General features: G+C 39.7%; 1 protein-coding gene across 1 annotated transcript; it reads right to left on the bottom strand.

Moving 5' to 3' along the window:
* Positions 1 to 7,364: 7,364 nt before the first annotated feature.
* Positions 7,365 to 13,123, bottom strand: LOC128783398 (toll-like receptor 7). Its single transcript, XM_053934041.1, has 4 exons — positions 13,048 to 13,123; positions 11,733 to 11,743; positions 10,973 to 11,087; positions 7,365 to 10,536 (listed from the first exon to the last, which is right to left on the bottom strand). The coding sequence occupies exons 1-4, from the start codon at positions 13,121 to 13,123 to the stop codon at positions 7,394 to 7,396; spliced, it is 3,345 nt and encodes a 1,114-aa protein (XP_053790016.1). The 3' UTR covers positions 7,365 to 7,393.
* Positions 13,124 to 15,527: the final 2,404 nt, after the last annotated feature.

Raw genomic sequence — 15,527 nt, forward strand, 5'->3', positions numbered from 1 at the left:
CAGCTTCAGAAAGTTGTAACACAGACTGCAATAGCAGATACATATGACCTTGTCTGAGATATAAGTATATCTGATAGTGCAGAATTTCACTACTATTAATCTGTCTAAATATGCAGATAGGTATCAGATGAGATCTACAAAAATGCTGGCACCTACATTACTTTACAAAGCTACCCCTGAGGACCTGATTCAAAGCCATTGTAGTCACAGAGAAATTACTATTGCCTTTATTAGGATTCAGTTGAGATTAATGTTGCACACTTCTTTGCTGCCCTTTGCTGTCTCTGTTCCTGTGATTTGAATTGCTTCCTCAAGGCATTGCAAAAAAAGGATGGAAATGTTAGCAGCAATGCATGGGAAGTTGAATACTTTTCCTTCTCATTTTGACAGTATCTGTTTAATACAGAAAGAAAAATATTGTTTTAAAACTTAGAATTCTTCTGTTCATATATTTTAAATGCTGTTACATCTTTTAAAAAAATATCTACACCAATAGTGAAATATTTCGACTTGTTGGAAAAGGAATAAACATGTATGCCACTTACTTGCAGCCTCAATAACTGGAGCAGGGTGACTGAAAATCTATCCCATGTTCCTGCAGTAAACATCATGTCCATGGAAATCAAGTGCAAGTATTTGATTTCCTCAAAACTGTAGAATATATAAAATGTGCCTTCAGTAAATATTTCCCAATATATCAAATGCCTGATGTCAAGGAGTTTATGGCAAAATCCCATTTTCTAGCTGTCCTAGGCAGCAAACCAAAAGCATTAATTAAAACCTAGAGTGTATCAAGCCACCTGAATAAATAAGGGGACAAGTTTTTTGTTGGGTTTTGTTTTGTAATTTTTTTTGGTTGAGTTTTTTTAAGGGTATGTGACTGGAAAATGTCTGAATTGGGCAGGGAAAAATATTAAAAGGAAGATGGTATCAAAAACTAAGAAACAGGAGACAGTTACTTAACAGTTTTGCAGTGCTGGAGAGAGGAGAAAGATGGTAAATTGAAAGCACATGTAGGGGTGCATGATTGATCTGCAAAGGAGAAGACATAATGCTGGATTTAAAAAGCTTAAACCTGTGATGGTTAAAGAGGAACACTGCATCAGACCTAGTGTCTGCCCCAAGGTCATTGCTATGAACTCTTACCCACAGTGTCACTAATGTGATTGAAGACCTATTTCCAGCATTATCTCTGCTAGCAGAGGAGAACTGACTGCAGAAACTCTGATCAGAACATGCTAATGATGTTGTGATACTTGGTTTTCTACTTTCAGCTGGTAAGGTAATTTGTTCTAAGGAAAAATACAATTTCCTTTGTGTAAACATCTAATTATCTTTCAGCGATAGATCTATGAGGTTATTAAATTACTCGAAAACAGACATGTCAGCTTTTCTAAAGCTTGCACCTTTATCAAGAACATTTAGCATTCACTCCTAAAAGTGTTTGTAGAAGAAAACTTGAAGAACTTTGTACATTTTTTGGTTTGCTCTTTGACATATGTTGTAACAAAATGATGACTTCCTCTATATACAATGATTTTAGGGACTGTAAGTTTTGAGAATGATTTCAATACCATGACTGGATTTGTCTCTGGTAATTGAAAAATAATCTGCTCTTCCAGAGCAGATGAACTCTGTACAACCTCTCCAGAGGCTATGACCTGACTGAGGAAATCAGATGCAGAAGGGATTCACTCACAGCTCTGGCAGTGTTTGAAAGCATACAGCAGGTATTTTGTGGAGTCAGAATTAAAGTCTTCTTTTTTAAAGATGTATTTGAGCACAAGATTTTCCAGAGCAAAGTTCAAGTGGAGAAGTGCAATTGAGGCACTTTGAGTCAGATCAAGGTGCTGTAGAGATAGGATTAGGGAGGCTCACACCCAGGACATGTTACTGGGGGACAGTAACAACATGGTCAGGTTAGGGAGAGCAGGACAGCCCTAAGTTCTGCAGGAAGATATTTTCCATAGGGTCCCAGTTCTAACCCTCACCAATTTCCTTCAAGACTGAGAAGGTGTTGTAATGGAAAAGATGCTGATGGGCATGAGACCTAATCAGGTAAAGGAGGTGGAAGGCCTCTAGGTACTGTCTCATCATTGCCATTAAGATGTAATTCCTTCAACTTTTTTGAACTTGAGAAAATTGCATTTAATCTATACATAGACTGAAGACCTCTCCTGGTGACATCCTTTGCGCATAATGTGCCAATTTCAGTCCAGTATCAAAATCTAAAGTTTCTCAAAACTGATAAAATCCTCTAAAAAAATCATGCTTTTAGGATCACTCTTTCTTTAGTCCTCCTATGGCCTGACTTGAACTCAAAGTTTGTTGATTCTACTTTTTACATACTAAAATAATATATTAATCCTGTAGTACAGATCAAACAGTGTGCTCATAGTCTGTCTTTAAGTGACCAAGATGAAATTAGATTGCACTTTGATCATTTACTTCAGGGCAAACACCTTCACATGAATAGAAAATGTAGAAAGTGTTTGCATTAGCTGTTACAAACCTTCAAATCCTCTCCAGTAGATTAAAAATTGGCCTGAAGGAGAAGCTTAAATTATGAAAATGTTATGAATTCCTCTACACTGATAATTCAAAATTTATTTACACTAACAGCTGGATCACATGCAGCAACAAATCTGAAACATAATGCAATTCTGTCGTGTAGGTATTCCAACACTACACTGTGACAAATAACCATGCAAATGCAAAATTACTCAAACCACTTACATAATTAAGAAAAAAAATTAAATATGAATTTGAACTGTTTACTTGTAGAAATGAGAAAAAAATGCTGGCAGCTAATGCAGTGGTTTTACTGGAGTTAGATGAAGAAATGTGTCTGAATATGCAATACAGGTGTGTGTCATCAGCATCGCTGTAGACTGACACGAAGTGTTTCCTGGATGTGATTTTATTTAATGCATATGCACACAAAATATCTCATACTGGATAGCTAGCACGAGTTATTTTGTCATCTAAAATGAGAACAAAACATAATGACTAAAGAGAATATTGACATTTGAGATCACTGGTGAGTCAGCTTGTTTGCTCTTCAGAAAAAGTTCCCTCATAAAATACATAGTGAAAGTGAAATAAGGGAGAAGAACAATAAAATGTGTTACGAAAAATAAGAAGTAAAATTGTTATGTCCAAGTGATAGGTGGGCAGGTGATGAGCAGGCAGGAATGTGAGGATTCAGGAAGAACTAACTGTCTCAACAATACTCTTCCTTAAGAACTAAATACATCTAACTGAGATGCCAATGTTCCAATCATAGAATAGAATGACTTGAGTTGGAAGGGGCCTTATAGATCAAGCAGCATATGGATTTTGTAGAAATTATTTGATTTCTCTGTGCTTTATTTTTATCACTTTTACTTCTAGAGATAATGATGGATTAATGTGTATGTGTTTTCTATTTGGACACAAAATCTGTCTTCCCAAATTAGGAGAATAACTTCCATAGACATTCAGTGAAGTTGAGCTCATCCAGAGGCAACTGAGAGTAATTATAACCAAAATTATCGGAATATCTTCTTTGTAGAAGAAGAATTGAGAAATTTGGCCTGTGGCTGATTTTTTTTCAAATTAACAACCTATCATAGGGTTAATTTCTACAGGCAGATACTTTCAGAACAAGATTGAGGAAATGAAAAGGCAGGGTTAGTCAGAAGACAAAAAATAGCTTCACAGTTGTAGAGGCCCTATTGACCCCCAGTGTGATCTACTCACAGTGTATTTTTAAAGATGCTGTTATAAAGTTTCTTTATGGAATATCATGCTTGCTACATAGCACACCCCACTTTTATTGCAGAACAAGAGACTAACTAAACAAGCTATGTTGAAATCAGACTTGCTTTGATTTCAGAAGTCACTTCAAATAGAAATTTTTCTCACAGGGAAGGCACCTGCAAGTTCCTTATATGTCAGCTCTTAAAAACAGAGAGATCAAAGAAATCAGAGAGTATTTTACAGTCATCTAAATCTGTGCTGTAAGTATAAATGATTCTTACAAAATTTCAGTGATTACTATTTTCGTGTCACACTAAAGACAGTAATGTAAATAGCACATTTTTTTCTGCTAATTCCAAAAGAATGGTAAAAATTCAATTAATTCACCAATATTCTTTTTCCTTTATCCTCTTTCTGCTTCTTCCATTCCATGGCCACATAGGCTAAATACCAAATCTAGCCATGGTCTGTTACAATTTCTGTAAGGAAGCAGCAATTGATGCAGAACATTCTTTGGTCATCCCAGTGGGTGTTTACAGTATATCAGATACTTTGATGTCCATGTGACATGGTTATTCAGGACCACCTTGCTGCACATGTGAGCCTGGAGCAGCAGCCACTTTGCCTTACTGAAATTATTGTCAATTCAAACACCTACAGAGCTAATGGAGAAAAATCTTATATTTGGGTGGTAAATGAAATAATTACATCTTGCATCCCTCTTGAACTCATGCATTAAGATGAGCTATTCATAAAATGTCTCTATGATCACACCTCTGAAGGGAGAATGACATACAGACTTGTTAATGCAGCTGTAGAAGTCCACTTTTAAACTGGCCAAAAATCCATAGTTCCTCCTCCTAACTGATCTCACACCAAATCACAAGCTATACTTTCACAACACCCTGATGTACAGAAACCTCAGAACTCTTCAGTATTTTGTAATTTGGACACAGCTACACCAACCAGGCAAGCAAGCTCCAAGCTCTGCCAGAGAGAAGTGCCCAAGTGAGAGGGCACAGCTATGACAGATGTGCCAACTGGTCAAAGGGATATCTTGTGCCATAGAATGTCATGCCCAGTATATAAACTGGTGAAGTAACACAGAAAGGGATCTGATTGTGGTTTGGAGATGGGTTGTGCATCAGTAAGCAGGTGGTGAGCTATTCATTGTGCATCACTTGTCATTTATGGGTTTTCTTTCTCTCCCTCTGTCTCTCTCCCTTTTTTCTTACTATTTTTGTTGTTGAAATATTATATTTGACTTCATTTTAACTACTAACCTGTCTTTATCTCAACCAGCAAGTGCTATATTTCTTTTCTGATTCATCTTTCCCATCCCACCAGGATGGGGAGAAGTGAGTGAGTGATTGTACGGTGCTTAGTTGCCACTTGGTGTTAAACCACAACATCCTCCCAAGTCACCCAGCCTTGCTTTCACTGGCCATACACTTTCTTTTATCTACCTTAGCTCCAGAGAAAGATCCCTGGTCAGCCAAGCCAGCCTTCTGCCTCACCAGTTTGATTTCCAGCATTTTGGAATTACATGTTCCCATGCTCCAACAAGGTGGTGTTTAAATTTTGACCACACTGGTAGATCCCAGAATCTTCAAAACCATTTTCCCAAGGGGCCTTACAAACTACTTCCCTGAGACGCCTGAAGTCTACTCTTCTCACATTCAGAATTTTCCTGGCTATTTTCCTCCTGTCACTAGATTATTTTAAATTCAACTGCTTCATGCTCCAAAATGTCCACCAATCACCAATTCACTCATGAGACCTTCTTGTTAGCAAGCAACAAATCAAGGAGAATACCTTTCCTAGTCACCTCCCTTAATACCTGTATCAATATCTACTCATTTCTACTCATCTCATACCCATCCTGTGCATGCTTCTTAATGGAAGAGGAAAAAATACCTCTCCTCGCAACCTCAGAAAGACTAAGTGACCTAGTGTTCCTGCCCTTGTCAGTGAGGCTGAGAAAGAGGATCTGCTCCAAATAGACATTTTGTGGGGAGGCGGAGGGAGATGGTGTGGGAGTAACTGTGGGACAGAGGTTCCTGTTTCAAGTACTACTTTATGGAGAGATTCACATTACAGCTTATGTTATACTTAGACATACAGATTGTTTAGGCTTACAAACAAAACCACCAGAAATACACATTATTAAAATATAACTCTAAACCTCCCAATTTTTAACCAGGCCCATATCTTTTTCCTACTTCTGTATTCAATTAATAAGAATGTTATGGAAAATTGAGAGGGCAAAACCCTTCTAATCTGTAATATTATTATATGAAGTTTCTTTTCTTGTGTTTCTTTGTTTTTCTGCCTTGTTGCCAAAAGAAAGGATCAGCCAGAACACTTAGGTGAGGAAATGCACATGGCATCTGAAATAAACAAGTTTAAAGTAGTTAACAACGACAACATCAGGCAGAGACATCACCAAGACTAGTTGCCAGAAAAGAAAAAGGGCTTTGGTTAAGAGGGGAGAAGCTGCCCAGACTGCTGCAGACAGAAGCATCCAGCAAGGTGCTTCTCCCAAATGTGCTGCTTCTCCCAAAACACACATCATCACATCAAGCAGAGAACTTGCCTATGTCACGCTCAGAGGTTTAGGCTGCCATTACAAAAGGTTTCACTTGAAATACTCTCATGTGTTCAATGAGTCTGTACTGTGAAATAGAGTGGGGAACAGACACAGGTGTTTATTTTTTTTCATTTCTTCAGGTTGTCCCTAAAGTCAGACCCATTCCTATCTCAAGTGCTCCTTCAGCTGCTGTGGGAGAGGGACCTTCCTGGGGAACAAAGACATAAAGGAGGGCTTAAGGCTGCTCTGGAGAACCACAGCACAGCTAAAGAAACAGTGGGAAGAATGCTTTCCTTGTGAGACCTGGTCTTACATGCTTTTCACTTCCAAATTCTGTCTAAATTTTCTTCTGGAGGCTGTCATCAGGCTCCAGCCCTGCCTAGAGCAGCTAACACCCAAGCTACAGAAAGGGTGGTCACTCAGGGCTTGGGTGGAAAAGGTCCTCAAACAGATAGTACAATATTAGAGAGGACCCCTAAAGTCTTCAGGGAGGAGCCAGCACAGCTAACAGCCCAGAAGGCAGATGAAAGGCAAAGTGAAAATTTAATTGGAAATTAGCAGTAAATGTGTCTGAACTTCTGCTATGCTATAGTATAGCTGCGTGTTCCCCCTTTCTTACCACCATTTCCACTTTCTCTTCTTTTCCTTTTACTTTCCTTTCTTTGTCTAGTCTCACCTCCTCCTTTATTTACTTGATTTTCTCCACCTGCCTTGTGCCTTTTCCTCTCTGCTGTCCTGCTCTGCCTCCTTGCTTTCACAAAGCAACCTGCAAGCCCTACAGAACCTGAAGTCACATGACTTCCCATTTTAGCATCTTCCATTGCTGTGCAGAGATCAGTGCAAAGCAAGGTGCATGTCAACTAAACATCTGTTCTGGCAACACTTTATATTCAATTTGGAATTATAGGATTTCAAAGTAACTGTGCCTTTCATTTTGGGATATAACATCAAGGAGGTATATCTTCCCTGCTTTGACAGTTTCTGCAAAGGAAGTTCAGAATCCTTTGTGAAGGATTATTTTTTATCTTGTGCATCATAACAATATTGACAGGGAGAGTAGAGCTAAACAGTTTCTTGGAGAAGCTTGTTGTAAGCCAGAGAATTACTGATAGCTATGGCATTTTGCAAGCACTGCCAGAAGTAAGGCTGAGACTGAGGATTAGTTGGCCATTCCAGGACTGAACTTCTGCACAGCCTTTTCCTCAGACGGACATAGCGGGACTTCTGCAAAACCTTCTCAAGAAATATCAAGATAATGACATCCATTTTTTCATCCAGAAGCCGCTGATGAGCCATATAAAATGTTGTCTTGAAGCGGCCGCTTTTAATATACCTGTTGGTCAGCACAAAGATGGTTTTTTTGCTCAGCTGAATGCTCTGGGAAAGGTTGTCAAAGACCGGCTGTCCTGGGAGCCAGTCCCTTCCTTCCAGGCATAAATTGAACTGCCTGGCTTTTTGGTTTTCCAGCCTTTCAACCAGCTCTTGCAGCACCCACTCATTCACAGCTGGATCTTCACTGTCGTAGGCAATAAAGGCATCGTAGCAAGCAGCTGGTGAAGACAAGCGCCGATAGCCCTTCAGCCTGGCAGTGCAGTAATGGTAGCTGTACCACACATCCCAGAAGTAGAGATGGCTCATCACTGTGAACACCATCAAGGCAAGGATGGCCGAAGCTGACAGAGCATACAGGATCAAATACGACGTGTCCAGCTCACAGGTGTACAGATCCAAGAAAACCACGCTCTTTCCTTTATGTGCCCCTGGGCCAGCACAGGTGACGTCAGTGGCCAGAAGAGGAATGGTCACCTGCGTCCGATTGATCCACCAGACAAACCACACAGCCTCACAGTTGCACTTAAAAGGATTGCCGTGCAAAAGCAGCATCTGCAGGTTGTTAATGACATTTTCAGGGAAGCTAGATTTCTTAATTATTTCAATCTTGTTTGAGCTGAGGTCTAAGTACCTCAGTTCAAAAGCACCTCTGAGAAAATATTTAGTTAAACGCTGAATGCGATTGTTTCGGAGCATCAGTTCTTGGAGAGATGAAGTGCAATTGGACAGCTCTCGGGGAACGTTAGTCAGAAGGTTATTGCTCAGGTCCAGAGTTACTAGGTTCTTCAGAGAGGGGAGGTTTCCCCAGATGAAACTCTTCAGTCGATTATTTGTTAAGTTGAGGATCTTGAGACCGGGAGGCATTTCTTCAAAAACACCGTGAGGCAAAAAACTGAGTGAGTTGAAGGAAATATCCAGTTCTTCCAAGCTGGTCAGATTCTTGAAGAAGGACAAGTATCTACCATTGCCATCCATCCATAAAGCATCTAAACGATTTCCTCTGAATTCTAAAATTTGAAGAGATTGACTTTCCATTCCTGTATCAATAGTGGAAGAAATGTCATTCTCATTCATCATCAGCTTCCTCAAATGGGCAAGGTTTTTCGTAAAACTAAGCAACTGAGTAACACCTTCTGCCAGAAAATAATGCTGGTTATTGCTCAGATCTAGAATTTCTAAAAATTTTAGTTCTTTGAAAGCCATTTGGAATAGCAAATCAACCCTGTTGTTAGAAAAATCAAGATATTTCAATCCAGACAAGTAAGAGAATTCACTTCCATTTAAAGTTTGACTTATTGCATTATCTGACAAGTTGAGACATTTGAGGGAGCTAAGTCCCTGGAAGTCTGAGGGATTGACAAAAAATACATTGTTTCTGCTTAAATCTAGAGTTTTTCCATAGTTAAGGCAATCTTCCTTCACTAAAGATTGGTAGGAAGAAGCCTCTATGTCTTTGGAACGGCAGCTTCGCTCATACTCATCATACCTGAAATAATGCATCTCTTGTTGTACTTGCCTGTTGTATTGCTCGACTGAAATGCCAGGATTAGAGCAAAATCCATAGAAGTTGCTTTCCCCTGAAGAAGGAGAAATTTTATTCACTGAGAGGTCAATGAACTTAAGAGCTGGGAATTCTTCAAACACTGTCATGTTTGCAACTTTAATAAAATTAGTCCCAAGATCCAACATGGTTAGATTCCTAAGACTGAGCAGTGGCCGTAGATCTTGTGCCCTCAGTTCTTTAAAGACATAACCCTTGAGCCTCAGGGTTTCCAGGTTAGAGAGGGAGGAAAATGTCTTAGAAAGATTCAAGAAGGGAGAATACATCTTCAGCTCAAAGTTAAAGGACAGATCAAGCTGCACAAGGCTAGGGAGAAATTTCAAGAACTGAGCGTCTCCAATCTCCTTCATGAGGAAATTCTGGGAGAGGTCAAGTTCTTTGAGATTCTTGATGTTTTTAAACCAGCTGCTGGGTATGCTCTGAAGAGAGTTACTGTGAAGCCGCAAAATCCTTAAATTTTCCAAGGAGTCAAAAGCCTTTGAATGTATTTGAATCGAGCTCTTGGGGCAGGGAATGCAAGGATATGGGGCATTATAGCAACGTGGGCAATTGCCACTTAGGTCGAGAATTTCTAGGTTGGGAAGACCACTTAAATCCTGTTCTTGAACCTCTTGAATCATGTTGTTGTAAATATACAGTTCCTTTAAAGTAGATGACAAATTGGGTGGGATTTGTGTTAAGTTGTTGGACTTGAGGGATAGTATTGTTAACTTTTTCAGTGCCAGGAAGGCTGTTTCCTCAATTTCAAATGAAACATTGCATGGATTGCGGTAGTAACAGTTCTGTCCAAGATACAATACCTCTATGTTTCCTAGCTCTGAGAAGCTGGCTTTTTGGATAGAAAAGATGTGGTTTGCTTCCAGGCTCAGCAAGGTTAAAGTAGCAGGAAGACCTCGGGGTATTTCTGACAGCTGGTTTGCATCCAAATACAATGACTTCAATCCTGTCAGGGCAGCAAAACTGCCATTCTCAATTTTCAGGGGGCTGGTGCACACATGATCTTTAGGCCCCAGTTTGACAGGCACACAGTTGCATCTGAAGTCAATCTCCTGGAGGTTTTCAAGATGATCAAAGGATGTTGGGTAGATGTGGGGAATATTGTTAATACTCAGGGTAAGGTTGGTCGAGTTTCCAGGGATCCCTCTGGGGACTTCTGTAAGGCGCCGGTCGGTGCAGTCCACTGTCACAGTACCTTCTGAAGATTTAACATCACAGGGTAAAGTTTTGGGAAACCAAGCCTCTGACAGTAGCATTGGGAATATGTAGAGCAAGATAAATGGCAATGCATTTGACCTCTTTGCACAAGGTACCTAAAACCAAGGAAAAATGGAGGTATTAGTTTAATGCAATGAGAATATTTCACCTATACACTGGGTCAGGCCCACTGTACATCTAAATTCTGGTTCTTGTCTCACACTGACCAGGAATTGATGTGCAAGTAGGATTAGAAATTTCCGGAGGCATATGTTGGTATTTCCTTTCCATTTTTTTTTTCCAGAGGACACAGCATTTTATGCATGTATAAAACGTTATGAGAATAATGAAAGAGTGTCTAGCCTAACCAAATGGCCCATGATATCCCAGTAATTGCCTGTCTCCATCTTTTATTGCAGAGCAATGTCTCCCAGGGCCAGGAGCATTAGCCAAGGCTAGTGCCTATGAAGCATAGCAGAGAGCTGCTAGGGAAACCATAGAGACTTCTTGCACTGCAAGACATTTTGCTCCATCAAATGGGTACCCTTTACTCTGCATCTGACGATGCACACCACAGCAGACCATGAAGTGCTGGGTGTCACCAGGCATGGACACAGAACCACCAGTCAGAGAGGGCAATACTGGTAGCCACTGCACATCAAAGTCCACCTTTAAAACAAGGGAAGTCTAGGGATGAGGCATACAGCCATGAGATATGCTGTTATATATGTGGTAAAGGGATTTCCCTGAGATCTGTGGCTAATGGATTACTCTGGGCATGATGGTGTGCTAAAGTGTGATACATTATCAGGCAGAAACGGGTAACACTTTTACCCTCAGTCAGCCAGGTAGAAGAGGAAGTGATGCTGAAGTTCCACAATTCTGTACTTTCCTTGTGCAAGACACAAAGTCTTTGTAATTGCTTTGTTGCTCTTGATATCCCTTATTTACATATAAGTGGCTGCTCTCTGTCCCCCATTAATGACGGCAGTAACAGAGTATTTGACCACAGTCTCTTCCACTTCTCCCAAAAGTATAAACTGGCATTTGAAATCTTAATTGGCAGATGATGAGAATACAATCATTTTATGGACTAGTCAATGGAGTTATTTCTCTCTCTTCACAAAACTAGGGATGCTTCTTTGGTAAGATTTGCACTGGGAGCACTTATATAGCACTGTACATTTGTGTGTTGCAAGTCTAGTGTATTTATCAATTATCCAATAGATTGCACTACTGGTGCAATGGAAGTGTGTTCATGGAAGTTCTTATTGAACTAAACCAGACTTACAGTGATGAATCAGTAATACTCACAACTGGTGAATCTGTTCAGGAAGAAGATGAGACTTGTAGTGTAAATCAGACTATTGTTGCATCTGGGAACCTGACCAGACTTAGTAGTAGTTAACTGGCTCAAATCAGAAATTAAGTCCAGACAGATCTAGCCCCTCTGAGTTCTGAGGACCAGCTGGAAAGCAAGGGAGGTTATTTTATGCCAAATTGCTACATAATTAATGCAACAGGAGGAAAAGCTAATTAGATTCAACCTTCAAAGATGTGATAAACCAAAATAAACACTGTCCAACCATTAGAGTATGACATGGACAAAGTATGATTGCAGTCTAGATTGAAGACACAAACTTTCTACATGAACTTATATTGCACTCAGACAATTTTAGGTGCTTACCTAAGTTTCTCACTTTATTGTCATTAACCTAGGCCGCACTGACATTCAAGAGAGGAAGGAGGGAAGGAAGAGAGAGACTGAGAGACCCCTCTCCAACTGCTGCTTGGCTCTGAAGATGATGAGAGCTCTGGCTTACTACACAACAAACAAAAAGTAATGCTGCACATTTAGGTGCCTGGAATTAGTTGCAAAGAATCTGGGCTTTGAAAGTCTTCATGAATATGTTTGTAAGTTTCTCATGTAGTTCTGTTTTTTTAGGGACTTAAGTGTAGTTGCAGAGTCAGCCTAGATCTTTGTGCTTCATTTCTTCATATATTCTTCTCTTTCATGATAATCTTTTTAATGCATTACTTATTTGAACTGTAAAGAGTTACATTCTGGTGCTGGCTATCTGGCTATTCACATATATAAAACCTCGCTTCCATTATAGTACCAGAACAAACAAAAAGACTTCTAAATAAGAGCAAAAAGCAATGCTGTCTTGTGCAATGTCTTTGCAATGGGAGGCTTGCTTAAAAGCACAGCTAGAGTATGGGAGCTGTTCTTTTCTCAGTAATCTATGCTTGGCTTTACAAGAAGTCTGAAAAGAACTAATCTACTGATCTTAACTGGCATGTGCATAAACTCTTAATCATTTAGGGTATTCTTCAAATATTCAGCAACAGTACAGCTATGTGTTTCTGAAGGAAGTTTTTCTGCAGGGGTTCCATATATTTGTTCATGGGGAAAGGCTAGAGAAACATCTCAGAAGTTACAGCAAGTATATGTATATATATATTAGGCTCATTCTGAAGTATAGAAATAATTCCCTGCAGCTTCTAATCATAACAGTAAACGGAACCATTTAGAAAATAGAGAAGCAGAATATGTTCTTGAAAATCTTCTACAACAGTTCCAGTCAAAAATGTCTAAGAGCAAATTTAAAATAAAAGTTGAACATACCATATTCTTTGTGCTTCCAGGTCTGATAGATTAGATTCTGGAAGAGACCATAAACTGGAGCAGAAGAGAACAGCATCAAAATGGTTTACAGTGGTTCATCTGAGGTGTAGGGGAGAACATAACCCACTCACGACAACAATAATCTACACCGTATCTTCTTTCTCGTCCTCTGAACACCAAAGGAAGGCAACTTTAAAATCCTTAATGAGAGAGCATGAGATTAATCAGCTAGGAGACAAAGGCATTATGAAAGGGTAATACTCATGTGATCAACAAAGATTGCAGAAGCTCAAGTTCCTTTTTTTTTTTTTTCCTTTTTTAAATGTAAGCTGCATCAAGGGAAACAAAAATTGTTAATTGACATGGAAGTTTAGTAATTTTTATAATTATTATTTGGGATTTATTTCTGCAGGTACTAGCTTCAAGGATTCAGGTCTTTCTGAGAATCACTTGTGTGCTAATATGAGCAGACAAATCTCTTAAGCTGAATACTTCTATGTAGAAATCTGGAAGAAATGTCTGTTAAGTGAAAGGAACTTGGGGAAGGGAACCAAAACCAAGACAAAAAGGATAAGGACATAGGTAACTGAATACAAAGAAGTGAAAACTATGTGGAAGAGTGTGCACAAGTTGGATTGTGAATGATTTCTTCAAGTAACCAGCCACATCCCTGGTACATGTCACTGGAATATGAGATGTCTAGTGTCCACTTTGCTTGCATGAAGGTTTTCTAAAACACAACGTCCAGTCACTCAACCTTGCAATTTTTGACAGGTGCTCCCTCAGAGTCTATGACTACAAACTGTGGAAATTTTAATAGCTGTACCAACACTTCGCAGTGTCTTTTGCTCTCAGGTTGATCTTTTTTATTGTTTTAATATTAGGAACGTGTTATCAACCAGCTAAAAGCTCAAGGAGTTTCAATTCTATGTAAAGTGAAACTGCAGCTTTAGCTGACTGGCAGTAAAATGCAGAGCCTTTCCTTTCATATCTTCGTTACATTTTTGCCTATGAAATGTGGGAAGCAATATAGAGCAATAATTCCCTTCAGAGATTGAGGCCGGGTAAATGGAGGGGAGTTTTCAGAAATCCAGGACTTCTGAACTATAACTTGATTTTTAGAGGCACAGGGAGTCACTGGTTTAGGGATTTTAAAAGTTCAGTTTCCCTCAGAAATTGTGCAAAATCTCTTTTGCCTCCTCTGAAACACTGTAACTGAAAGCAGAGAAGTACTTCCTACTACATCACGTGTTAGGGGAGGAACAACTGATATGAGCAAATGTATATTATGGCTGCTGTGAGTGAGGAAAATAATTTAAAATAAAGCAGGGGTCCTTAATTGTCTTAACCCTACATCTATAAATTTGGTTGATAGTTGGCTTGTAATCAGATTGGTGAACTCACATTTCCTTTTTTTTGTTCCTTTGTCTACAAAAGGTTGCTTTATCTCATTTGCCAAAATCAAGATTCCACTGTGTTTATTTTAAATCTTGGTAAGTTCACTTACAGTCCTAAAGTCTTGCTGCAATGTCTTTTCTCTAAAGTGCTGACCCTCATTTCAAGAATAAGGGTACAACTCCATCTATGCACGGTTAATACAGTGTTCAGCGTTACATGGCATAATTTGCCCATAAAATTATTCAAGAAAGCCAATTATCTTGCTCAGATTTTAAATTTACATAAGTGGAATTTTCAAACTGATGTTGCATATAGGTGTTGCAGAAATGTGTTTGCGGGCACTAAAAATAACCAAAACAATAAACAGAAGACAGCATGGGAGGAGATTGTCCTACAACAAGGGCAGAGGAAGCACTCAGGGCCTGGTGAGGGAGGACACTCTGAAAGATCTGTGTTAAGAGCCTACCCAAACTGCCCAGGGTGCTGAGATATGGCCAAGGGAGCCACTAATACCACAGAAACAGACACTGCCTTTTCTGAAGGCTCAGGCTGCCCCAGGCTACCTTAGTACCAAGACTGACTGGTTTACAACAGGTTAAAATCATTTGCTCAAAGAAAAGGTGCCCAGCACTCTTGTTTTTGAAACAAGAAACTCCCTGGGTTACCTTCAAGGGAGACAGAAGGCATCCCGGAATAGCTGAAATAAGATGGAGCTATTTTCCAAGTCCTCCAGGGTCAGCACTGCAACTATGTCCCTTCTGCTTGCCCCTTCCTCATGGGCAGATAAGGCAAGAGTAGCCACAGACATCATTCCTTCCTTTCTCTGGGGGATGATGAAGAGAAGTGCCAAGGCAGTAATGCTGGAAGTGATGGTGAATGACAATGGAGAAATGGGCAGCAAATCATAAAACTGGCAGGTTTAGAGGAGGTTTGGCACTTGTAAGTGGGATATCCTCAAATCCTGCTTCTTAGTGATGGCATTGCTAGCCTTTTTTCATATTTCATGTAGGTAATCCTGCCATGGTTTATGAAGTCATTTTCAGGCAAGAACACTGAGGGGGCACTGGAACAGCTCCTGCAGG

This window comes from Vidua chalybeata, chromosome 2, assembly GCF_026979565.1.
Source record: "Vidua chalybeata isolate OUT-0048 chromosome 2, bVidCha1 merged haplotype, whole genome shotgun sequence".
NCBI lineage: Eukaryota > Metazoa > Chordata > Aves > Passeriformes > Viduidae > Vidua > Vidua chalybeata.

Excerpts from the sequence above, each read along its gene's own strand:
- LOC128783398 (XM_053934041.1), bottom strand. The coding sequence starts at position 13,123 with ATGCTGTTCTCTTCTGCTCCAGTTTATGGTCTCTTCCAGAATCTAATC. Across the intron at positions 10,537-10,972 it reads TGGTGTGCATCGTCAGATGC|AGGTACCTTGTGCAAAGAGG; the intron begins AGAGTAAAGGGT and ends TTCCTTGGTTTT.